At 42.4% G+C, this 26655-nt stretch overlaps 2 protein-coding genes across 9 annotated transcripts in view; one reads left to right on the top strand and one right to left on the bottom strand.

Moving 5' to 3' along the window:
- itgb8 (integrin, beta 8) overlaps nt 1–6913 on the bottom strand; it is a 13876-nt gene extending 6963 nt beyond the window's left edge. For 2 of the 4 annotated variants that reach the window (XM_086014909.1, XM_086014910.1), the window contains exons 1-8: nt 6413–6702; nt 5066–5151; nt 3958–4129; nt 3763–3869; nt 3202–3341; nt 1852–2017; nt 1182–1340; nt 981–1076 (exon numbers count right to left, since the gene is read on the bottom strand). In XM_086014909.1, the coding sequence (XP_085871035.1) occupies nt 981–1076; nt 1182–1340; nt 1852–2017; nt 3202–3341; nt 3763–3869; nt 3958–4129; nt 5066–5151; nt 6413–6497 (1011 nt within the window). In that variant the 5' untranslated portion in view covers nt 6498–6702. Of the gene's footprint in view, nt 1–980; nt 1077–1181; nt 1341–1851; nt 2018–3201; nt 3342–3762; nt 3870–3957; nt 4130–5065; nt 5152–6412 lie in introns of all 4 variants that reach the window. The other 2 variants (XM_086014907.1, XM_086014908.1) reach the window with 2 other exon arrangements.
- Nucleotides 1241–26655, top strand: tmem196 (transmembrane protein 196). 5 transcript variants are annotated; one of them, XM_086014920.1, is made up of 8 exons: nt 1241–1360; nt 1443–1566; nt 2504–2582; nt 9775–9887; nt 23210–23266; nt 24943–25078; nt 25157–25275; nt 25349–26655. In XM_086014920.1, the coding sequence occupies exons 4-8, from the start codon at nt 9825–9827 to the stop codon at nt 25418–25420; spliced, it is 447 nt and encodes a 148-aa protein (XP_085871046.1). In that variant the 5' UTR covers nt 1241–1360; nt 1443–1566; nt 2504–2582; nt 9775–9824; the 3' UTR covers nt 25421–26655. The 5 variants fall into 5 exon arrangements, with proteins under 5 accessions (XP_085871046.1, XP_085871045.1, XP_085871043.1 ...); XM_086014919.1 differs by lacking the exons at nt 1241–1360; nt 1443–1566; nt 2504–2582 and adding an exon at nt 6251–6930; XM_086014917.1 differs by lacking the exons at nt 1241–1360; nt 1443–1566; nt 2504–2582; nt 23210–23266 and adding an exon at nt 17089–17219.

Raw genomic sequence — 26655 nt, 5'->3', positions numbered from 1 at the left:
AACAGATATGTGTTGGGGAAAAAAAAAATCTTCCTAAAACAGTACAGACTGAAATGTGCTTAAGTTCCAAAGTAAAAATGGATGTTTAGTGTCCATAATATTCAATACCAATTATGATTACTTGACACAACAGAAAACCCTTCTCTGTACACAAGATAGTTTAAAAAATAGTCTCTTTTATTAACCTACACAGTGCACGTACTGACTAATAAAAAATGTCACGTGAAGAGCTAAATAGCAAAACAATGTTGTTACCTTAAATGGCAACAGCACAAAGCTAATGTAAACTGACGAGCAAAGAATGGTAAATTAGCTAATGCTAACGACTGAAAGAGAAGGCTACGCTTTATGTTTATGTTCTTTTTTTCAGAGTAATAAAAAATGTCACATGTTAAGAGCTAAATAGCAAAACAATGTTGTTCCCTTAAATGGGAACAGCACAAAGCTCATGTAAACTGACCAGCAAAGAATGGTAAATTAGCTAATGCTAATGCTAACGACTGAAAGAGAAGGCTACACCTTATGTTTATGTTCTTTTTTTCGGGTTTGACGGAGAAAATTTTAAAATGTTATTTTTTTAATGTCATATCATCCATGGAGGTTTAAAACACTAAAATGTTGACAAAGTACGCAATAGAGAGTACATGTACTGTATGTTTCCAAATGTAGGAAGTGAAAGGGACAGTATATATCGAAGTATTCTTACTTTACTTTTCCACCACTTGTTTTTAGTAGCAGCTTGAAGTCTTATGTGAGTTGTTTTTATGATGCAAGGGACACATGAATAGTCTTTACTGTTACCTTAATGACGGCACTACATAGCAACCCCCCCAGTTGTAAGCACTTTGCACTCATTCAACCAGTGACTAATGATGGAGAAGGCTACCATATAAGCTATAAGTGAAAAAGGAACGGTATGACCGTTTTTTTTTGTTGTTTTTTTTTGCAATTTTAACATGTCTTTACAGCCTGAATATTACCTCATACCACTGGTACTGCTGTTTCTCCACAGCAAAGATGGAGTAAATGTGGTTGTCCAGCAGCTTGTCAGACAACTGGCCCAGACTCGGATGGTCCTAAGGTAGAATGTCAAAAGAGTCAAATTCACTTTGTTGTCCTGTTGATATGACGTGCACAAAATCATCTGCGTTGCCACTGTGGGCTTCTCCCCATGCACTCACCATGCTGGTGCTCTCAGTGTAGATGTTGTTCTCCAGGTGGCACAGGCCGTCGTGCGGAGTGACAATTCCGGCCAGTCGGCTGTCCAGGGCGAGGTGAGAAGGCTGGTCGGTCATCAGGAGCAACAGACGTTTGGCCTCTGGACGCCAACCCACAGCTTTCTGAAAAGAGACAAAGCTAAGTAGGTGGAAATAACATCCGCATACTTTCCCTCCGGCAGAGAGGCGGCGTTTTCATCACTGATATGTTGTTTTTGTTTGCAGAATTACACTGAAATGACTTCAACCATTTCCGCATATCTTTGCGGAGTTCTCGGGAGAGAAGAGCCCCCCTGCATGGCATGACTCAAAGCCCCCCTGCTGACATAGTATGAGCTACTGCCACTGTGTGAGTGTGCGTGCATGTGTGGTGAGTGTGTGTCAGTCATAGCCAAGTCGGGGCGTCTTTACTTGGGATTCCAGTGGTGCTCTCCGACGCTGAGTCACAATGCCACTTTGGACCGCAAGAAAGGTCTCCCTTTCGCTATTGAACTGACTGCTAAAATGTAACAGTCTCCTGTATTTATTGAACTATTAAAAAAGATCAGGGCCCAACGCACGGAATGAAAGTAATTTCTTAAAAACTTGAAGTCATCACTTTGGTTCATTAAGTAACCAACCAGGACTCACACACCTGGCACACAGCCGCCTGCAGCATTGCGTCCAGGCCTCCCTCAGGTGTGTCCATGTTACCCGAGATGCGTTGGCGTTTGATCACGCGTGTGAACTCGCTCATATTTCCAGTCATGCTTAAGACGTGGTGGAAGCCGTGGGCCGGTCGGCAGCGGATCTCGTAGTCGCTGGTGGAAAAAGCCCGAAAGAGAAACAGTTATCGATTGTGGCGTCGGCATTCAAAAGCCTCTTGTTTCAGTCTCCCACTCAGTGCACTTCAACATTGGAACAATGCTGCGTCCAGAAATGCTAAGTCACACTGAGTCAGATGGCAAATTCTCAGACTTTACATTGGTAGTTGTCTCCCTGCTTTGGTCTAAAAATATCTTTGCAATTAAGTTAGTGGATGATGGATGGAGGTCAGCATGTCTGCCTCACAGTTCTGAGGTTGGGGGTTCGAATCTCGGCTCCCTGCCTTCCAAAAACATGTCATGTACCAGTGAGTGTGAATGGTTTGTCTACTCTGTATGTTCTCTGTGACTGGCCGGCCGGATAAATGGATGAAACATAAACATAAATGCACAACCCTCCAGCCATCCCTTCACCTTTCCTCGGCATGTTATCTAAAAGAGCTCTTACTGCCTTATCACGCCACTTGAACCTTCTCTTCTCAGATCTACTTGAGCTTCCCAGAATCTTCAAAAGCAGACTGAGACTTCAGCTATCGGGCTCTTCTCATCTTCCAGATATACAGTACGTATTTATATCTATTTATACCTCAGAGCAGATGTAGAACCGTCTTTTTTTTTTTTTTTTTTTGATGAAAGGGGGCCGGCCCCCTCAGGCTTGTGACCTGAATCATCTTTTAGTTATGCTGCCCTGCCATAGACCTTGACTGCTGGGGGATTTTCCCATGATGCACTAATATCCTCCTCACCATCCCTGACATTCATTTCATATTAGTATAACTTGCATCTCTGCCTTTTATTTATTTACGCCCATATACAGGAAATAACGTTAGTATGAATATTATTGCATTATAAATTTCCTAGCAGTAACACAACATATTATTGATAGCTACATTACACTCTGACTACTATGGTACCACTGTCGTTATGCGTATCAGAGAAGCAAGCGCCCCATAATAAGTCTTGGTTCTGTTTCGAGTACCCTTCCGTTCATGTGCAAATGCGCACAGTACACGAGCGAACGTCTTTGACTTATTTTCTCCTCTACATGAATGACTGCTTTCAAAACAACATTCAACACGCCTCGCACAGGATGCCGTGAAATCCAATCCTCACTAACTTCAGGACACCTGTTGGAATATTGTTTCAATATGCTACTCCAATCAGCAAATGATTCTTCCAACCTGCAGGGGTTGTTGATCTTGGTGGGATGGACGTTAATGTAAGGCGACACCGGCTTGTCCACGAAGGAGCCGAAACCTAGCCAGAGATCTGAGGAGTACTCCGTCATACGCAGGGACAGAGCGACGCCCACCGTCTTGAGCTGTGAAGTGGGGAGAGGAAAATGTGCATACGTGATGAGGAGAACGTTTATTTACATCCTTAAAGCTCCCTCGTATATTTATACTGCCGGACGCGCTCCGGCCTTCGTACGCTGCTTCTTTTGAAAGATTCTCTTTACTCAATTCTGTCTTTACTTTAAGGCCCGTTTGAGTCAAAAGTTCAACACGAAGGAAAAAGTTCATTAATTGAATAGATCACAGAGATTCTAATACAGTATTCATGCCCCGCCAGAAATGATTAGAAAACAGCGGCGGCTACACATCTTTGAGGGGGTTTAAGAAGGGCATTTTTGAGCTGTTATGTGGAGGCGAAAATGAGTCTGCAGTAATTCCTAAATCCCGCCCGAAGGTCTTTCTCATGCGTTTCGTGTTCATAACGCCTCCGTTGGTGGAGGCACTCACATGATCGAGATTTTCTTGCATGGATGCGGATACGTCCACCAGGTAGTAAAGATCCACCGGATACCGCGGCAGCTGCTTGACGGCGACAACGAAGCTAGCCTCCGAACCTGGCACGCACATGGACACGCGGGACCAAATTACAGGCGCGCTGGGCTGATTGAGACGATGCGGCGTTTGGATCGGGCTGCGGCCTACCTGGCGTGAGCGTGATGCTGACGTCTCGCGGGGACACTTGTGTGCTGCTGACGCTGGCGTTGACGTCCACTTTGACGTCTGATTTCTCGGTGAACTCTGGTCCGCAGCCTCTTCTGAGCAGGTTCACCTGCAGGTCACAACGAAGGCCGGCACCTGCTCCCTCCAGAAAATCCTGTCGTAAAATAGTACGAGTGAAATCCAATATCCGGAATAAGAATAAGGAAAACAGTTTGTCGAGCTAATAGTCGTATGAGGAATAGGCAGGTGTCCATAGAGCTGTAATGGTTTCCTTAATATTTCCTGTGGGAATTTTTTTGGGGGGGTTGTTTTATAGAAATTGGCATGAAAAAGATGTGATGGCGTTTTCTGTGCTTGGACTATAATTTGACTTCGGTAACAGTCATCTGACCCAACAAAGCAGCAGTGTCATGCCTAGTGGCTTTGGAATGGATTAGTGGCCTTTGCTCAAACGTAAGCATTTTAGACCGTGCCGATATGTGAAACGTATCTATTTCCTTACTTTGTCACATAGAAAAAATACTGAGCACATAGAAACAAAGTAAGTGCACTTTGTTATTTATTTCCCACTCCTGGTGAAAGGTGTTTGAATGCTTTCACACACCATTGAACACTACCCGGTGATGCTGGAAAAAGGTCACGGGTCACATGGTGGGAAAGCACCTGAAGCTTGTAAACACATTCGTGTGGACTGTGTAGTCTAGCCGGCCATGTGTATGTTGCTTGATGCGTTAGTTCCCAAACAGGCTGCCGTGTTTGGACCTTTTTTTTTTTTTTTTTTTTTTTTCCACATCCCCAAGGCTGGGCAGTGATCCTGGGTGGATGCTTTATGAGACAGAACTCCCAGGCCGACGCACACGATCGCAACGATGACTAGACTAAACATACGGGTCAAATGTGGCTTTGCCTCTGCTTGCTGCTATGTGAGAAAAGAATAGAAATGGCATGGAAAGATTTGCATGTCCACACGAGGGTAGCTGAAAACATCATGCTCACATCTGGGGATGGTCTAAAAAGCAAAAGCGCGTGCATCACCCGAGGAATGCCGGGGACGCGCTTATAAGTACGCGCTTTTTGACACATTCCATACCTCCTTGAAGCACCAAGAGCACTGTGGTCCACGTCCGAGACACTCCTCGCAAGACGTAATCGGAGCAGATGAGCACAAGTTGTCGCCTACAAGGGAAGATGGCGACAAACGAAGGAGAAGAAAGGAGAATTTGCATATGGAATTGGAGAGGGTGTGGAAAGTGGAGCCTGCCGGGATAAGCGTTGTGATGGTGGAAGCGTCACTTCAGTATGCGTCAGGCTGCGGAAATGCAGTGAAGTGTGGGAACAGGTGCTCGTCGATTAGGCCACATTAGCACATTACAGGAGTCGATCGGCTCACGTTATGCACGCTCACGTTTTGAAAGGAGCCGAAACTGTGACTGCTGAAACGAGAAAGCACTCTTTATGCAGTCGTAATATTTCTCGAGTGACTAAAGGTGGCATTAATGATTCATTGAGATGACGTATCTGCTGAGATCCCTTTTTTTTTTTTCAAGCGCAGGATAAAAGCCGGGATAAAACGGAATAGCTGCAGGTTGTTCTGAGCGTCGCTAAATTGGCATTATGTCACAATTAGCTCAACATTTAACTGGTCGCAGTAAATAATTTTTTTAACCAATCTTACAGGAAAATAGGAGGTTTGGCTGTTTGTTTTTTAACCGCCAGTTAGGAATACTTTTTTTTAATCTGTGAAATTAGTTACATCTATGTGAGATCACATCTTCATTCACCAGGTGAATAATGTGGCTGCAATAATCACAATGTTATGAGATGCTTTGAGCAGCATTGGATGGATGGCTGGTCTAAGTTTTCTTGTTCCCTCAAAAAACTCAACACACAGCCATTATTGTCGCAACAAAAGCGAGCACACCTCTGATTGAAAATCCATCTATCCATCCATCTGTCTATTCACAGTTAGGGGCGTGCATCTCGCCACAAAAGACGGTTCGATAGGTTTTTGATATGCAGGGTGCGAAACAATTCAAGGACAGTTTGAAAGTGGAACAATCCGATTCAGTTCAACTGTGTGGGATTTAGATTCGATATGGCACGGCTCAGTTAGTATGATGTAATGGCTTTTTTTGGTTGTCATTTTACATACATTTGAATGAACCTGTAATGTCAATATGGCATTTCCTTCTGAGATATGAGAGTAGAAAACGGATGGATGGATTTTTTAATTTTTTTTAGTAGCCTGAAGTAATCAATATGAAAAATACAACAAAGTCATACTAAACGATAAAAGAAACAAGAGCCCCCGCAGCGGAAAGTACACGCGTGACTGTGGGTTGAAGTGATGCTGCACAGGGAGACCATGAGACAGAATGTAGGTTAATTGCAAAGATACAGTATGATTATAATTGGACTCTAATGAGGCTCCACTCACCAGGATGGGAGGTTCCAGCGCAGACAACCACTATGAGCAGGAGACACAGAGGGACGCTGCCATATGTTAATGGCCAGGAAGTCATATTATCCACGCCGGGTGGTTGATCGGACCGAGCGGTGAAGCTGCGCGGACTCACTGGTGGGAGTCTGGAGACCCGGGACCGTGTGTCCTCCGCCTCGCCAACAAAAGCCGCGAATGGCGCGCCGAGCCGCGGAGCATTGTTCCTCAGCCAATAACCCTCTAATCCCGGGGAGGTATTCACATCCTCCGGTTCCAATCAGCTTAGAGGCGCGCTCCCCCGCGCACCAGCGCCAGGAGGGCAGGTAAAGAAACGGCTTTTGTGCGGCAACGGTGAGCGCCCGCGCCCACCCCCTCTCCATCCACGCACTCCGTCAAGATCGAGCCGGAGCTGCGGTCCACTCGCCCACCCCAAATAAGTGGCCGCCAACGTGCGCCAGCATGCTGACTGAACATGCTGCACGGGGCAGCGAGTTATAGCCGCTGAACTGACTCAGGTAGGCGATGCCATGGCAACGAGCGAGGGAACAAGAGAGAGAGAGAGAGAGAGAGAGAGAGAGAGAGAGAGAGAGAGAGAGAGAGAGAGAGAGAGAGATCGAGTGCACCGCTTGCAGACAAAGCCATACAAGTCATTTGGCCGAATGGCTTGAATGATGATTTTAGCATTCTTCTTTAGCGTCATAGCTTGAATGTGTGATGCGACTGTTGATAATAAGACGTTGCGTGATTTAAATTGCTTGGAAAGGGATCCAAAGCTGTAATTTACATTGTTGACTAAATGATTAAATTGAGATTAAAATGAGATGTGTTGGAAAATCAAACCTAATCATGGATAGCGTGCTGCACTGACATTAGCTAGCAGGCTAGCTATTTTGCCGCAAAGTCACGATAACAACTGTAGTGTTTTTTGTATGCCTATAAGGGGCGCGGCCTTGTGAGTGACACCGGGAACGTGGCAAGTTAGTCTTTGTGTGAGCGCTGAGATGTGAGTTTTGGCCTTCTGTAGCTGCTGGCAAGTCTTCCCATTTACTCTCATGTACAGATTAATACACGACTGAAAGTGCGTCAGGAACTGTGGCTCTCTTTGCCCGCACGTGGGGGTATTACAGTCCTTTAAGTGCTTCAGAGCAACTCAAAATCTGTGGTATAGAGACAATGTTTTCAATTTTTCATGAATATACCCCTCTCACATTTAAATTTATTAAAACTCACTTTATAAAGTTTTTCTTTAGCACCTAATTTCTTTGCACAGTCCCCCCCCCCAAAAAAAAAGGATCCCAGCATGCTTGCTTCAAGCTGTTTGTCACTCCAAGTTAAAGATTACTGTAAAACTATAATACATAGAACAAAAGAGAACTCTACAGTGCATATTTAAACACCCAAATGTCCAAGCAAACCGTAATTTAATCTAATGAAATTCAACTAGCTAAATGCTAATTTATATGCAAAATTCCATTGACGGGTTAGCGGAACTTAAACACAATGAGCAGAGACACATAGTTTATAAAACACGTTAGGTCAGAATATACTATAATGGATTGTCCATGTTTTAACACAACAGGGATATAGACAGGAGCAGTGTGGTGCACTCCATTTGAACTATGGCCTCAAATTGAACACTTGTGTTTATATTCCTTCTTCTGGGAGCCATTTAACCGCAGCGAGCGCTCCTGTGTGTGTGTTTGAGGATGTGTGTGGATGTTGGGGTTCCAGGATGGAGTGGTGGGGGTCAATCAAAGCTACGCTCTCGTGAAGGGATTCACATGCTGGCGCTAAAGTAGTAGGAGGAGGAGTGTTTTTTTTTTTTTTTTTCGGTCCATTGTGCGCGGATTCTAATGACATGGAGTAACCTTCGCTGGCCGCTCTTCTGAGCAGGAGCCAAAAATGTCCTAAACAAGCAGGAGAGCAGCAGCTGTACGCCGACAAAAGACACAATCTGGAGTCCGCCATCTTTGGTGTGATTGGATGTGTGTCTCCTCGCGAAGCCCACCAGATAAAAGAGTCATGTTGTGATTGGCTCGCTGCCCAAACTGCGACTGTGAGCGTGCCAATAGACCCGATCAATACGCAGCCGGCAAGCGCGCACACTCACGCGGGTCCCTTATCTGATCCGTTTGACCCAATCTGTTGTTCACAAGGCTGGAGCTGGGCCGACTGTGTCCTCATTCATTCATTAGCATAATTTGTCAAACAGGAATTTGAGGGTGGGGGTGGTGCCATTCTTGCTACCCCCGCAGTCACTCTCAATTATGGTAATGATGCAAACACACACACCGCGCTGCGTTTACTTGACGGCCGAGTGAAAACGGGAATGTTTTATTTGGCGGTTTGACGACAGCGCTCTCAAAAATGCAAAAACAAGGGACGATGCTCCTTTATGCCTGGCGGGTCAGTAGTTGGGAATGTCACTTTGTAAAGAAACACTTGTGCTGCAACTGCTTGGACTTCTTCCTAACCCAAACCTTTTAGGACTGCCTTTTTTTTTTGGCATCAAATTAAATTGATCTAAATTGGACATAATCCTTTATGTGGGCCGTGTCCTTTTTAACAACTTCCACTTATAGACCAGAGATGGTGCTTAAAAGGGGAATTTGTCATATTTGTTAAAACTTCCAGTATAAATCTGACATTATTGAAAGGATCTGTGAAAGAACAGCCCTCACTGGTTCTGTCTTCTACTTCTAATATGATTTTTTTTTTTAAAGAAACCACCACATCTGAGGAAAACCAACCAATCAGAAATGGACAATGTGACTGACGAAGTGTTAATTGTTAAAAAAAAAATATATATATATACTCAAGTATAGATAGACACCCGAAAAGTCAATAATAACATATAATATTATGTAATAATAATAATAAAATTAAATAACAAAATATGTGTACATGTAGTTGTAGTATTTGTGCGATACAGAACCTCCAGTGAAGTGGCACAAAAAAATCATTAAATTTTTTCTTTAAGCAAATCACCCAGTATGTTTCTCAGTATGTTTGAGTTTTTTTTTTTTCTTTTTCTTTTAGTTAGCGCTCACTATGGCTCCCAAGAAAGTGAAAAGTGTTTCTGATATGAATGAAAGTGTTTGAAACCTAACCTCCACTAAAGAACGACAGAGGGCCTGCCTGCTGTAGCAGCTATGGCGCCCGGCGGGGAGCTAGCACGCACATTTCGCCATTTCAAGTTTCGGCACACGAATCTACTGCATTGCTCAAGAACAAGTGTTGATTTTCAGCTTTTTTTTAAAAATGGCATTGTCATCTCATTTTCAGCTCAAATGAACAGTGTGTGAACCATGTCTAAAATCCAGATTCCAAGCCCCTCTCATAAAGTTCTTCTCTTCCAGGGCGAGGGTGGTCAAAATATGAATGTGTCCTCCACGCCGCCAACTTGATAATGGACTCTTGTGTAAACACACCCCTGGCCTTGCCAATACTGCTCAACGTCAGGATGTTGGAGGTAGATCCTTGTCATAATGATGACACTAAACACTCTTCCCCCAATCTACCTTCCCCCCCCCCCCCTGTGGTCCTCTCCCAACATTTGTTTGTGTTAGCAGTCGGCTAAGCTTTCCCTCACGCTGGTCTGGTCTCATCATTCTCCAGCGGCGCACACACAAATACCAGTTAGCATCCACATGTGTAGCACCTCTCCCCCGCTAGCACCTGCCCACCTTCGCTTTCCGTCTCCCCCCCTTCAAAGTTGACTCCCCTCACTGATTTTTTTTTTTTTTTTTCTTCTTTCTCTGAACTGTCTCCCACGCTCTTGTCAGCCGCGAACTAGATACGCTGATGGGAGGACAAAGTCGGGGTTAGAGGTTAGATGGGAGCAAGGCAGGGATTCCCATCCATGCATAAACCCACAGCAGCTAGCCCAAATGAGCATGGTGAGAGAGTTATGTATGTATATGTACATATACACGCCTGCGTGTCAAGGTGACATTATGAACGAGTTATTTTGCGTACACAGTCACCTTGTCTGGCATATGAACTGCCTAGAGGCACTTCACTATTTTGAATGTCACAGTGGGAACTTGAAACCAAATCTCAAAATACTTACGTATTTCATCTTGATTTGTGACGTGAATAAGGTGCGCATTAAAAAAAGATAATAATAAGTTGGGGAATTATTATGAGGAAACTCTAGAAAGTTGTAGGGGAAGCATTGTAAAAGTTCTCTCTGTTGTGAAAAAAAAAAAAAGTGTCAATGCACAATTGCAAGGAATTCAGGAATGGAATTTAGTGATGCCCATGACCGCTAATCCGGCAGCTCATAGCTCTGCATTCTAAACAGAAATAAGCACCTAAAGGCTTTGTTTCCACACGGACATCTTTTTCCTGCCATCTGAATTTATATACTCTCCTCCAAAAAGTAGTGGAACCGTGAGGCGGATTCCTTTTCATTTTTTTTTTTATGTATCCTAAAAACATTTGTGTTTGACATCAAAACTTGAACTTGTGTGTCATTTCTTCCGCCAAGCATGAACCTTTTTCCATCACCTTGGTAAAGGTCTTTGTCTCAGTTCATAAATTTTATTCCAGATTTTTTTTTATTTTATTTTATTTTTTTTAAGTTGTCTCTGTGCTTTGGCCTTTTTGTTCTTCTTGCAAATGAGTGCCTCTCCTGTGTTGCCGCTGATGTCACTAACAGGTGTTTTACGGTCTTTCTTTCAAGCACTCAAAACGTTTCAGTTGTCAAGGGCCGTCCTTTTCCATGGTTGACCTTTCTGTTACTTATAACACCTGTGGGTTCGTTCTTTTTCAAAACTTTCCAAATGGTTGTACTGGCTAATGTCAAATGCTCATGCAATGGCTCGGATTGATTTTTCATCTTGTTTCACCTTTAATGACTATAAATGTCTATTGATTTTAGAAACAACGAAATGGGAGGACAGCAGGACGAGGGTTAAGCAATCAATCGAATTAAAATCAGCATAGCAATGTAGTAGAGTGCAGTTTTCAAATTGCAAAGGCTGCAATTCCGAAACAAAAAACAACCTTTGCTACTTCAGTTCGTTGGTAGACTTTATTTTTTATTTTTTGTATGTTTATCTTATTTAGCCATTTGAATAGTTTGTAGAAAAGTGCAGAGCTTAAGAAGGGCAGTCCGCATGTTTTTGTAATTAATTGAGATTAATTTCAGGTTAATTTATTGCTTGTTTGTTAAAAAAAAAAAAAAATAATTAATCAAGTATTACATCGCAATATTGAGGAAAAAAAAAAATCTAAGGTTGTTTTTCAAAATCGTTCAGCTTTAAAAAGGACACACCTTGGCAACAAAACAGAGCTGTCAGTCACATGTTCATATTCTTTTGCTCACTTGAAAAACGGATGCATTCAAACCAACTTCTAAGTTGTGAATCAGATCCAGATGCAAATGAAAACTTTGCGACTCTCTCGCCTCATTCACTTCTTTTGATGTCAAATCCAAACATCTTCAGACTCCAGCCAAAATGAAGGCATTGGCCTCGCTGTTCCAATACTTTTGGATGTGGGGTGTATGCACAAAAAGAGAGCGGGTAAAAAAAAAAAAAAACCATTAAATACAATGTATGTGCAATAAATCCACAGCTGCTGGGTGAAAAGCGAAAAAGCATTGACTTTATTGCTCTTTCCTCGCAACTGATAAAATATGTCATAAATACCTCAGGATGTTATTGCTCTTTAGTTCCGCATCAATACCTATAAAATGTGTCCACTTGTTCCTCTAAAATTTTGATTTGTCACACCCTTGTTCCTCTTTACCTACAATGAAACCCCTGTAAAATAAATACCGCATCCAATAGTCGCAAGGCCCAAGAGCTATTATCCACTTGAATGCAGCCCCTACCTTAACAAGTGTGCTGTTTGCACACGTGTTTTTCCACATTGAATCCACAATACCTTGAACTTGGCGGATGCTACCTCATCAGTCAAGTGTCAAGGTTAATATCCGAATATGATCCATTACTATGTCACTTTTGCATTCTGTGGTCGGATGGAATATTGTTAAGGTGAAATGTACTTGACTGGTTACGAAGAGCATAATTGAATACTTTGTTTGCGGCTTAGTGGTTGCGAATGATCATTTGAGCGTCCAAAAACATCCGCCCTGTGTACGTAACCGAGGAAAACCCCCGTAATTGCTGTCATGTCACTGCTGACATTTTGTTTTCACCGTCTGTGGTGTTTATGGCCAAATGCGTTTGCGCAAAAACATAGGCGGAATGCTGCACCTCATGCAACCGCGAGCATGACTTTCATCTGCTCCACTACCACAGTGACCAGTGTTTTTTTTTTTTGTTTTGTTTTAACAAACTTTTAGCCCCGAGGAAATGTAATTTCCCTAGGCAGATTTAAAAAAATGGATCTTTGAAAGCATTGTCCATCCAATGAAGGGCTAGCACTTCAAATAGATAAAATAAAAGGTTGAATATCAGCATTTTAACTTCATGCATATTGCAGTATTCTATATTAGGAGATAGAGTTGAGCACAACAATTTTTAGTATAAACGGTGCCGCAACACATGTAGAAATACAAATATAACCGTTTTCACAGTCGTATACTCTTTATCTACTGCGACGAAGAACATATAAGTGCTGTACTGATGAGCTGAAAAGGTGAGGAGATGTCAAAATGAAAATTCGGTGTTATACTGCCCCCAGGTGGCCAAAGCTGGCACACCGAAGAAGCTTTTATTCTAATTATGTAGTTACTGTATGTTTTTAAAAAGTAAATGGAATATTTTCCCCGTTAAAATACACATGACAAAGAAAATAGTTTTTGGGGGGGCAAAGGCTGGAAAGGATTAATGGCATTTCAGGAGGGTTTTTTTATTGTATTTTTTTTAATCATATGAAGAAAGAGCAACATTTATGTTTTGGGGAAACTTCAAAGTGCTTATTAATTAAAAATGGAACGTGGCATGTAAGTAGTCGAAAAATCGGCCATCAAATACAATACAACGCCAAGGTCTTTGGCTAAAATGTCCGCCAGTTGAGCGCAGACATTTATCAAGGCCAAACTACGGTGTTAAAAAGACATTCGTTTGGCTTGTGAGCAGACTACTTCCTGGTTCATGGACGGTGACAAAAATCCTGAATCTCCACATTGATCCAAATCTTCACCTAAATTCAAACGCTTCGTTTTTGCTGCCACCTACAAAGCTTGACAAAGATATTTTTAGGTACACGCATCTGTTTCACCGTCAACCGCTTTATTGCAGTAGTTTTTGCTCAGTGTTGCTCACATTTTCATTTCGATTAACACCCAAATATAAATATTACCTCACAGTAACAACAACAGTCATGGCAAATTAAAAAAAGAAAAAAAGAAAGAAAAAGTCAAAACTGTTCAGAATGACATGAAAGGCCAGAATCCCCGAGGGCCTCGCTCATTCAATGCCCTCTTCATGCCCACTTTCACTCACCAGGGAGTCTTGGAGAGTCCCGGAGTTTCTCAGCCACATCCTGGGTGCCAGCTGCCGGGAGGCGTAATTCTGTCAAGGCCAAACAGAGCTGCGCGGCTCTCTGCCAACCTCAATATGAGAAAGAAAGGTCACCAGTTTGTGGTCCTGGGGCCTAGATGTCTGTAATCAGGGGGGAAACACATTTTGGACTACAGCACCGAGGAGTAACCATCACATGCTTGGTGGTTTGGTCTTGTCTCGTACACACACAAACAGTGTACGCTGTGATTTTGTGTGGGTTGTGTTGGTGTGTGTGGAGATGTGTGTAACCAGACCGGGCAATCGTGTTTGTAATCTCCTCTGATGTCCAACTCCTTTTATCCAGTAAAAAAAAAAAAAAAAAAAAGTCTTGCTGATAACTGATGACCAATGTGGCCCCAATGCAGCCATTGTTTGCTTCTTCCAGTCATGCAGTAATTAATGAGTTGCAACCTGTATTACTGAGTGGGCCGGTACAAAGGAGAGTCACACACACCAAGAAAATCCCCTAGGAAAGTGGTTTTCAAAACCACCCAAAACATATTGACCTCTGTGATCTCCAATATTCAAATACCGCAACATAGTAGGCACGTGTGTTCATAAAAAAAAAAAACGCAGCACGGTTTGAACAGTAAAACTTGTGCTTGAATATAGGAAAAGAAAAATGAACTGATTTTGAATAATGATTCATTACACTTACACTTAACATTTTTTTCTCAAGAATATGTTCTCCGCAAGCCCACGAGTCGAAACAGGGCATTCTGATAAATATTGCGTTTGTGGAATAAGTGTAAATCCACTCGTTTTTAGACATCTCTGGGGGCGGCCATTTTGTCTTCTGTCGACTGAAAATGACATCACAACTGCTTGCAACGACCAATCACGGCTCAGATTCAGAAAACAGGTCAGCCGTGATCGATGAAAAAACATGTTTGGGTTGACTTCCGCCTTAAGGTAAATTGAAATTGTATCTTTTTTTTTTTTCAAACAAGCAGTTCTAAAAGATGAAATGCCAATGTATGTATAATTTATGCCACTGTCGCATTATGCACAGTTTGGACATTTAATTCAGTGATTCATTTGCGTACCACTAGAGGGAGCCGACATACCGCCCTAGGAAATATTCCAGGGTTATTTTTGTTTAAATGAGCACAGTGTTAATGTTCAAAATGCATAGCGTTATTGCATCATACAAATATATATATTATAAGTATATATAATGTACTTGTTAGGATTTTTGATCAATTTTTAATCCTAATCTTCTGATTTTAATGTGGGTCATCGTGGTAGTACTTGGAGAGCCAAAGTATTTTATTTTGGCTGGTACTTGAGAACCACTGACCTGGAGCATATTCAGTTTTCTTAAACACAAGGTGAAGTAAGCCACCCATTTCCTTCCAATTTTCTGCATGCGGCCTTAAATGGGAAATGAAGATAAACCCAATCGGTCATCTTCCCAAAAATTCATTAGTGAATGCTGTCGGTTTCTCTTTCACCTTCCTGCTCCTCCCTTCCCGAAAACTGCGTCCAAGATAATCTAGTAGCGAGCTGATATCAAGGACGGTCAGAACTGTCAATGATGGCTTTGTAGTATCGGGCGAGAATTCACAAAAGCCACACTTGAGTAAAAGAAATCGTGGAAAAATGAGAGCGTCTTTGATCGTGCGCACGCTCTCTCAAAACTCCCAGAATACATTTTGTATCATTACCTTGTGGGGACGGGGGGGGGGGGAAGACTCTGACAACAGTGGCGTGTAAATGGTGTGGCGTACGTACTAGTAATTTATGTGTCTTTGGCTGCACTGTGCCGTCTGTATGTTTTAACAATAGACTGGGACCCAAATCAGTCACTTGAACCGCGGCGAACAAAAAGCCTCAGTGAGCTATTGCGTCACCTTTACAACTCTACGTGTGTGTGTGTGCGAGTGAGCATTTATTTGTCCAAGTATGGTTGATGGTGTGTGGCTCTCCCACTCCCTGTGCGTCATTCGGCATGATGTCACCATAAAGCAGAAAGTGATTCTCTGTAGTGGACTTGAAAAGGTCCATGTGCTTCCCTATCGTCCTTCTTTTGTCCGCATGAACACACAAACACACACACAGCTGCGAAAGTGGACTTTGGACCGCACCGTCGTCCTATGGGAAGTTTGGGGGTTTTCTTCCCAGTTATTCTGGTTAAGCGTGTCATGCCGTAAGCTTCTCGCGTGGTAAGGCCAAGTCACATGAGGAAGGGAATGATAACGTCGGGGTGATTGTTTGACACGTTGGAAACACGCAAATCCTGTCAACTGAGCAGGGAGTGTGTTGCTCATTTAACAAGATTAGGATCGCAGGGAGACGGCAAAGTTCTCAACATACTCTGAATATTCCTTTCAGAAACAAAGATGCAACCTCGTCTGCATATTTCATGTAAGACACATAATATTTCAAATCAAAGGTACACATATGAGTACGTGATGATGCGAACTGTGCTTCGGCCATGTCGGACTCTGGCAGGCTGCATTTAAAGAAAAGAAAGGAGCCACTTTGTCTTTAATTGAGGTAGGCTCTGAGCACTCCCACAGCGGCGCAGCCCTCGCCCTCGTAGATCCGCCGTCCCGTGCTCGTCTGCAAAATTACTCAAATTGAGTCATCACCACCGTACAGAGCTATTCCATGTGACACGCTGGATTTACTTTTTGTCACCTCAACGTTTTTCTTATGACAAAAACAAATGAAAATAGTTAGGTTTGATACTTTTTTTGTTGGTCTGTTTATTTAACACATCTAAAAGAAAAACTCAATCATATCATCCGATTCTGCATTTATTTCACTCAACTAATTACATAATAATTTGAGTTGGTTGAAGGACAACAGGTATACAATTTACCGACATTTTTCAGCAATTCTGACAGCTGTTTTAACTACTCCAAAACAATTTGAGTAATGCCAACTTATTCCAGGTCGCATTTTCTTCCTGCTTTCAGCCGCTTTTCAAACTCATACTTTGCCGCTGTCAATCTGGAGTCTCTGCGTGACTCACCCTGTGAGGTGGCGCCCTCTAGTGGCCTTGTTTGTCAAGAGCCCTACAATTCTCCCCTCAAAACCGAATGACATTCTGCGAGAGGAATCTAAAAGTGAATTATTTCACAGATTTGGTGTGATTTGTCATCTTTGTTTAATCTGCGTGTTATCCTCCAAAAAGAGTGTATCATGCTCCCTGTCCCTTTACTTACGTTGTCATTTCATCCTCAGAGGGAGGGCAAAATAGTGGAGGACGGTTTAATGTTCGAGCTCCTCACACAGGATGGAGGCACAGATCCAATTTCACTGAGATGAGAGGAAATTTAGAGGCCACTGACTCGGCACTGGGACTCTCTTCGACTGTATGTAAGTGTGTGTGTGTGTGTGAGGGGGGGTGCGTCATAGTGGTTCCTGCTGTGATGTGTTTAATACTTTATAACAACTCTGTTTACTCTGCAGAGGAGCTAGCCAACGCAGCATATGTGACTCAAATGCTGAGCGATACATCTCAGGAAATACAGGAAATAGATCCCAAACACTATGTGGACATGTTGACCATGACAACCCAAAAACGTGGCAGCCATTTTAAGTCTGTTTTTTTTTTTTTTTTGTGTCTGTATGTAATTCTGTTAGTCGAGACTCAATCAAATGTTATCATAGCAACAAAATTGTCTTTATAAAGAACAAAAAAAAAAAAAATCAGCACAAATTTCTACATAAGATTTGCATTGTAAATATATTGGAATGAAAAGGACATCAAAATATTAGAAACGGCTCTCATTATAATACAATGCAAGTCTAAATCAATGTTGTAACCACAATAATAAACACATCCTTAAATGAATAGATCTTATATATGTCACACTTTCAAAAAACGTGCACATTTTAGGTTTAGGATACATTTTACTACAATGTATACATATACATGTCTAAAATGATGATATCCGTTTATATATTTCATCACGTTATCCACCTCGTTTTTTTTTTGTTTTTTTTTTTAGTCCATACACTTTCCTTAGTGCCACAGCGATGCCTTTAATGACACTCGTATTGAGTGCACAAGGACACCCGGAGCGAATGCAGCATCATTAAGCAGCACCTTTGACTTTTAGCATATGCAGCTAACAAGCACCTTTACGGTGACAAACGACCTCACGACGTGGCCATCATGTAATGTAAGACGTTACATTGATTTCTACTGTAATGGCCCCTCATCTACGGCCGCTGCATTGTGTCTGTATGGTTAGCATGGACCGGAAGCGTGCGTGTCCACCGGGAGGACACTTGTCGTTGTTGTCATCGTATCTGGAAGAGTGCTGTTATTTTAGAAGACTATTGCTCAAAGTAAACGATAATCCTTGCAAAGACTGCGATTGCTGAAGTAATGTCCGCGAATCAAGTCGGCCGCGTTCTCGGCCGCGTTCTCGCCCGCAGCGGCGCAAAACACCCTTTTTGCACCCGCTTGCACGGGTTTGTGAAAATACCAAAACTTAGTCCAGCCTGCCCCTGCGCATAACGTGGGACTTCACTGGCAATGCAATTTTAAAAGCTAATCAATGTGTAAAGCTGCTAGCCAATCAAAAAAAATGACATCTGAATACGACCCCAGTAGTGTTGTCATTGAGCATTGTACTACTACCGTCTCCGGCGCAGCTGTTTTCTCCAATGCAGCTACTGTCTACCGACGCATTAACACTAACGCTATCATCATGGGGCTTCACGGGTTGTTTAGTAAAAAGTCACACACAACCGCACAACGGTCTGACTTCATGATGTCACAACTGCACTGATGCAATGGAAACAAAGTCAATCTCTGAGTGACCCGCAGCCTCTTTGCTTCATTTCCCTCCTCTGCTCTTGTGGGAAAGATGACAGATTTTCACTGTCCTCTCCCAGCTATTACAGACCAGTCATCTAATGATTGTGGGCCCACAGTGGCAGTGGATGGCAACTGGGAAGCTTATAATGGGCCTCGAGGGATAGCAGGGTCCCTGGCACCTCCTGCTAACTCCTTTCTTTATCCACTTAAGTGGAAGCAAGTTTATATATCTTCAATAGCTGCACTCGCTTACTTGCTGCCTTTGGCTTACTTGTAAGTTATCCGTCTGGGGCTTCTCATGCTTTTATTTTCCACACTTGATCAAACTTCTACCAAAGTAATCTTTTTCAAATATGTTCCTCAACTTGTTTTTACTCTCTGTAACCACCAAATAATATTTTGTAAAACTGGATTTATGACCGCTGCAGGAAAACTATGGCGATACTATATGTTTTTATCGAGTCGTTATTTTTTCATTTCTTATGGACTTTTTGGTGTTTGAAGCGGAAGTCAACGCAAACATATTTTTTTCAAGAATATGTTTTATGCAAGCCCACGAGTTGAAACAAGGCATTCTGATAAATATTGCGTTTGTGTTAATAAGTGTTAATCCACTCGTGTTTAGCCATCTCTGGGGGCGGCCATTTTGTCTTCTGTCGACTGAAAATGACATCACAACCGCTCACAACGACCAATCACGGCTCAGATTCAGAGAACAGGTCAGCTGCGATTGGTGTTTGTGAGCAGTTGTGATGTCATTTTCAGTCGACAGAAGACAAAATGGCCACCCCCGGAGATGGCTAAAAACAAGTGCATTCTGCTACTTCATTTATAATCCACAAACGCAAAATTAATCAGAAGGCTGTGTTTCAACTAGTGGGCCTGCTGGGAACATATTCTTGAAAAAAAATATGCTTGGGTTGACTTCCGCTTTAAATGAATCTAGACATCCCGACATTTGATTGAATACATTCCTATGGAAGATGTTACAGATTGCCCCTGTAGCACATTACGTAAAATGTTTAAAAATAGTCTTGTGGGTTATAATCCGAAGTGCAAACAGTTCTTTTCCTCATATGTCACTGACTGAAAGGGTTGTCATGCAGAGCGCGAAATGCAAACACATTCCATTAGTCAGTGTACAGTAAAAGACGCCGCTTCATGTTTCTCTACAAGCTGCTTTTACCTTCAAGCTAGTCAATACTATGGTTGATTGATCAGTTAAAAAGCCGGCAGTGGCGCGATAAAAAGATAGCACAAACTCTGATGTCTTCATGCATTGATTTTACATAGGAGCCGTGGCTGAGTGCGATTACTCGGGAAAGCCTGCAATCATTGGGGGCTTTTCCCTTCATCATCCATGGTTGCTAAAGAAAACTAAAATCATTCATTCAACTCTTTTTGGAATGCTGATTTAGTTTGATTTTTTTTTTTTCTGGACATGTTTGCTACTTAGTGTGCCTTCCTGTTTTTTTTTTTCAGTTGTGTAAATGACTTTGAAGAGTTTGATTTTGAAAAAAAGGCACAACACATGCGGCAAAGCTACTCTGTAACATCCGCTAACCATCCAGGCGAAACTCAGCTGCTGTCCAACAATATAGTGCTTGTCTCTCAGTTGACATGCATCACTTCAACATACATCCTTGACACCAATTCCTCTTTGGACAGGGTTTGGTGGCATCTAAAGGTGTTTCATATAGCACAAAAAAATGCATATGGATGAATTTTTCAACAAATAGCTGGATATAAGTTCCACAAGAAAAATCTAGAATCAACGAGTTTGTAAAATGCCGATATATCTTGGCCACAGTGCTGCACCTCATTTTCAGGATGCTGGCTTTTTTTTTTTTTTTGCCTATAGGCCATCTTAAAGAAGAGCAACAAAAAGATCTTCCTTGCCATGATGTGCCACATTGAACCTCCAGTGACCAATATGAGAGTGCCATAGAGCCAAATTTGACACACCTGCTCCACATTTACAACGGAAAACTTGTAGCATAAGTCATATGACACTGTGGAGGAAAATGCCTAAGTGGGCCCAGTTTGTATAGTTTCACTTCGGGGTGTAGGCACTTTTGTTGCCAGCCATTTCAACAGTAATGGCTGAGTGTTGAGTTATTTTGAGGGCACAGTAAAAGTAGCCTACATGGGTATACAACCCGCACACCGATTATTTTACATTAGAAGTCGATTTTTTGGGTGTGTGTGTAGAAATTTGTTTAATGAATATATGAGTTTAACTTTTTGCAAATGATGTATGAATGAACGTTCATACATGAAAACCTATTGAGATGCACCTGTGTAGATGTAAATAATCAGCAACGTGGATAGGTTAACGGCGTGCGCACTCGCGTGCACGCGCCTCTTCGTGGCCGTGCCCGTGCCGTGGCACGTCGCGTGAACGTCACATCGCAATCTTCTCATCCCTGCTGCCGTCAAGTGGCGCTCCTCATCTCTCATATTCTTCAAGTGACACTTTTTGTAGACTTTGGACTCTCGTTATTACTTTTGAACAACTCGAAGCAACTTGTTTGGATCCGGGAACCCCTTTGCCGATGTAGTTGGCGCACGCACGTCGCGCTCCCGGCAACCGAGGAGCGGACTTCTCCTGCCGGAGGCGGAGAGATGCCCCGGGCGGGATGTGCTCCAGCCGCAAAATCCTGTGGAGCCTTCTCCTCCTGTCCGTGGTGGAGGTGGGCCTGGGCGTGGCCAGCATCGTGCTCGGAGCCGTGGGCATCAGCTGGGGTCGGGGGGAGCACAAGCCGCAGCAAGGCGACGCTTCGCCCGTGTGGAGCGGACTCTGTGTACGTGACTTTCTTACTTTTACTAAGTGGCACGTGGACCAGAAATAGTCATCGTTTTATCAGTTCGCTAAGATTTACGGTGCATGTCGTCATTTTCAAGATAAGAATAACACAAAAAGTGGGTTGTCTGGTGACATCATCTTTCTCGTCAATGCTGACTTGTAATGTTTTTGCAAGTGTATTTTTGTAACCTCCTTTGTGAGGTTTCTTTTGCCTCACAGTTCCGAGGCTCAGATTCTGGCCTTATATGAAGCTTGCGTTCCAAAACATGCATGTATGAAGAGTCTAAATTGACCAGAGGTCAGAATGTGAGCACGAATGCCCCTTTTCCATTTTCATATATGTTGCTGAATGACTGCTCTAATAGGATAAGCTGTGCTGCATAGAAATGGTTGGATAGATTTGGACATTTTCATCATTATTAACAGTAGCCGGAGGTCATTCTGCAAACTTTTGACAGTGAAATGTCAGTCGATACGTTTAATCTCGCTGACATACTTTCAGTATAGTTCATTTTCTCCCTTTAGCACTCGACATAAAACAGCTCCTTCTGCAGTTTTCATTAATATTAAATGTTCTCATTCCATGTTGACTTTCTGGAAATACTTTTTTTTCCGGATTTCTTAATACACTGATATCAACTTACATGCAATCAATTGTCATGTAAAAAAAAAAAAAAAAAAATATATATATATATATATATATATATATATATATATATATATATATATATATATATTCAACGTGCCTTAAAGTTAAGTGTCAAAGAAAATCATTCTTCTCCCTTGTGCACAGTGCACTGTGAATGGATTGACCTCTAGTCAGTGTGAGTGTTCGGGAGATTTAAAATACATTCATTCCTCCATATGACTTGAGCCTATATCGCTGCTCTATTCGCTTTTTTCACGACTAAACATTGATCGTGATGATCTGATTATTACAGTAAGGAATTGCTCCATTATCATTCATTGCATTGAAATGCTTTTGTGCTTCCATGTGTGGTCAGTGCAAAGGGTAGGATAGTTCTTTATTTATTTACTCATGAATCTGCATTTTTCTTGCGCGTTATCACCCTCACAGCGTTATTTTGGCAAGGGTGTGCAGGAAGGAGTAGCTGACAACACAAGCCGAGAAGCCCCCCCACTGTTGATTGGCTAAGATAGTGTAAAATGGAGCAGGTGACTTTGCTTGTGTCTGGGATCTTTTTTTTTTTTTTTTTTTTTTTTTTCCTTCATAACAATGCTCATGCCAACTAGCATTGATCAAAACGACTGCTTTCACCTATAAATGACAAGGCAAAAAGACAGTGGATCCTCAAATGTTATTATTTTTGGTGATGCTGGTTGACTGCACGTTGTTGTAATATTTAAAAAGTCCCCCATAAGATATCACGTAAAGTGAATTACATCGATCCCGATTTCAGATTTCGTTTTTGATGTGCCTGTTTGGTGTCGAGTCCTATCATGACTGCCTCACGATCGATGGTTTGAATCTCAGCTCGGCCCCTCCCTCTGCCTGCCACATTTTTCAAAATACCTGCTGCGTGTTTTGTTCATTGAAAACTGGAAATTGCCCCATTTCGTTTGCATGGGAGGGTGTTGTCTGTGTGTGCCCTGCGATTGGCCGCTCGCCAGTCCATGCTGTACATTTCAAACAGACAAGCACTTTTTATGACGTTTTCGCACCTCAGACCTCTTTCGCACTCGCGTCTTGTTTCTCCTTTTTTCAGTTTCTGCTCTGCGGCATGTGTGGAGTGTTGTGTGCTCGAAAGAGGACCGGCCTTACTGTAAGTACAGTAAGCCTTCCTTTGTTTATGCATCCCGTCTTGTGCCTAATACCTGCCCATTTCTCTTTGGATGGAGACTATTTTTGCTGCAGCAAACAGGAAGAGGACTCCAGCAGCTTGACACATGGGGAGTCTCGATTATTATTTCATGCTTTTTAACCCATTTGTGTCTCTTGCTTCATCTGGCTCTGACACTTAGTATCACTTACAAGGTTCTCCGTCACAGATCTACCTTCGGCCGGCATCTTCTTTTACAATTTGGCATCTTGTGTCTTTACGGCACTAGTGCAAATGTGTGCGTACAGTGAGAGACGTCTGAGGAAAGCAGAGGCGGCAAGCGGTCACCTCTCCTCTTCTCTTTCCGCGTCTCTTTCAAGTCCTCGTCTTTCCTCGCCTTCCACTCTGGATGTCTGCTTGTCTGGCTAATGATGGATCAGTGTCAGCACATTGGAACAGAGACCTTTGTAGCCACCTCCACTTATCGCCGCTTTCTCCAACTCTTACAGCCACTCATGTCTTCATCTCTGCACGCTTCCTTTCATTTTCAATAGTCAGTTCTCCGCCCGTCGCGTCCCGCCCGCGGCCTCCCTCACGCCGTGCCTTCGGGCCAATGGTTGCACGAGCGAAGTCTGGTTCCCGAGTCCAGGGCTGAAATTGGAGATGTCCTTTTTTAAATGTGGTTGGAGGCAGTGAAGGCACCTCCGCTCACTCCAAAGAGACAGAATACAATGCTCAGCAAATCAACTTGACCTGATGATTTGACTTGCCGAATAAAGGGGCCTGCGTTAAACTCATCCTGGTTGGAAAAATGATTGCCGGGCTGCGACTCGGAGCCTGCCCAAATAATGAGGTACCCGGCAGTTTCAGTATACTTACAAAGGAAATCAAACAGCATTGTTTTTACCATTAACTTTAATTCAGGTAACATGTGCCCCCAATTTACATGCGGAATAAATCACAAAAAATCTTAAATATATAAATACCTTTACCACCAAATCAAACTCCTGTAAACAAGTGAATGCATAACAATAATGATAGTAATCAATTCAATTGAATTACAAGAGAGACAAGGAGTGTATTATATAAAAATGCTGATTACTTGAATCAAAGGAAAAACCTAAAAGATACATATTGTCAACTAGACATGCATAATATGCAATGCATGTGTTTCTGAAGTGCATATTACTTACATTGGATACAACTTTGTTGTCATTACATTGAAATGATGATTAAAAGGCACAAAGAAGCTGTAAATGAGTTTAAAATGGCATGTGGGAGGGTTATCATAACTGAAAAAAAAAGCCATTTCTGGAGGACTTGCGTATGAATGATGAAGTGCTGAATGGGGAAAAAAAATATGGAGATGTGGAATGATTTTGGTGAGAAATGTGGAATGATATGGAATGGTATTGAAAGATGATATTGACAAAGATGGAGTGATGTGGAATGATGTGGTGAGAACATGGGAATGGGAATAATGCGAATCTGTTTTGTTGAATGTATCATTGTGATTTTTTTGGTGGGTGAAAACTTTAAAAAAAAAAAAAATGCGTTATTCTTTCACCCAAATTGCAAATTTAAGGATGTCATGAAGATTGACACTTTTACTGTCTGGCTCTCCCATCTTTATTATTTCGATTTTCTTCCTCCACTCAACTGTCCTCTTGTCTTCTTAGATGATTTTGTTCTCAGCCTGCTGCATCTGTGGTCTGATCGGCGGCATCCTCAACTTCCAGTTTGTCCGCGCGCTCAGTAAGCGGCCAGATTCCATGCAATCCGTCCACCTTGCTGCCATGACGCTGGCCTGCCTGGGTAAAGTGGACGCGCAGCGTGACAACCGCCAAGCGCACGTGTGACGATATGCCTTCGAGTTTCCCGTCTTGTCCCTAGGGATCTCCTCATGTACATTATCCACTTGGCTCACCTGCCGTCTGGCGAGCTCTGAGCAGCAGAGGATGTTCCTGGAGAGAGAGCACTCCCTGCACCATTCGCACGAGATGACAGAGAAGGTTGCGAAAAAAAAAAAAAATGGCTTCCCTTTGGGTAAGTTGCGCAATGACGCATTGCTTGTGCGTTCAACAGGATGTCCTGGACAACTCCAGTAACGGTATACCTCAGATCTCCTACAACGGACACGCCAGTGCATCACCATGACGACGACTTGAATCACTCGCTGTCAACGGCGATATCAAGCCTGGCTCTGTTGCAGGCTGCAAATGCTTTGACGTATAACGGTATCAAAATTGGACTTTGCAGACAATGAAGTGAGATTTTTTTGTTTTTAAATAATCACGTGATATCATCGAACCTTTAAATGAATGAGCGGTATGGAAGGATTTCTTTTCTATACTGCCTCAAAGCCAATCATTCGGCCTCTATCTCAGTGTGACTTTGATGTAGGAGAGAGTGAAATGTTTAAAATTTTTGGAATGCTGAATGAAAATACAGTGAGGCACAATATACTGCTTGTACACTGACCATAACATTAGGCATATGATGAACAGAACAATATAGTTATAATTCCCATTGTGTGTAAAACTGCGCTACATTCTAATATTTGGTTGTACAAGTTCATCTCCATAAATCTGAAATTATATGTGTCGAAATTAGGTTGAATTGGCCTGCTGAAAGGTGTAAGAATCGATGATGTACGAGTTTCAGTTGTTTAGTTGAGCTCCTGAAATGAACTTTTGTTTTTTTAACTCTTTTCTTATGTAGCAGTAACATCTCTCAGTAAACTCACGGCCATATTATCCTAAAGGCAAAAATATTGATAGCTATATTTGATAACTAGAGTATTGGATATGGATAAGATTAAGATTAAGCAGGTGTACCTAATAAAATGACCATGTCAGAAATGTAGACAATAGGTAAACATATTTTTTATAAATGCTTCTTATCAAGGGTAAGTCAAATAAAAGTCTAATACAACATCTGGAACTGAAAGGAAAAAAATGCGCGCGTGTGTGTGTGTGAGAGAGAGCGAGAGAGAGAGAGAAAGACCTCAGGTCACCTGAATGATCTTATTGTGGTAGCGCAAGTGAGAAAAGGATACAGAATCAATGACCATCTGTTGATGAACAGAGTCGGCGCTCCCCTTGAACCGACCTTATGTAACATTGGTGTAACTCACACTGAGCATCGCGGCTAATTACAGCAGGCACGAGTCACTGATTATTTGTGGTTTAGACTTTCAACAACGTTACATACTGAATTACCATTTAAACCATTTTACTGTATAAATTAAGACAGCGCAGTTTAGCCTACTGCATAAAATGATTTCTTGGAATGGAATGGGATTGCACAATGACAGTATTTGTGTCCCCCTATATGGTAGTGGTTTGGATTCCTGGTGTTCATCCAGGCAGAGTGGGTTGAAGCTCCCAGTA

The sequence above is a fragment of the Filicampus tigris genome, chromosome 18 (assembly GCF_054856515.1).
Source record: "Filicampus tigris isolate MCC_2025a chromosome 18, RoL_Ftig_1.0, whole genome shotgun sequence".
Lineage (NCBI taxonomy): Eukaryota > Metazoa > Chordata > Actinopteri > Syngnathiformes > Syngnathidae > Filicampus > Filicampus tigris.
This window is presented reverse-complemented; position numbering and strand designations above follow the sequence as displayed.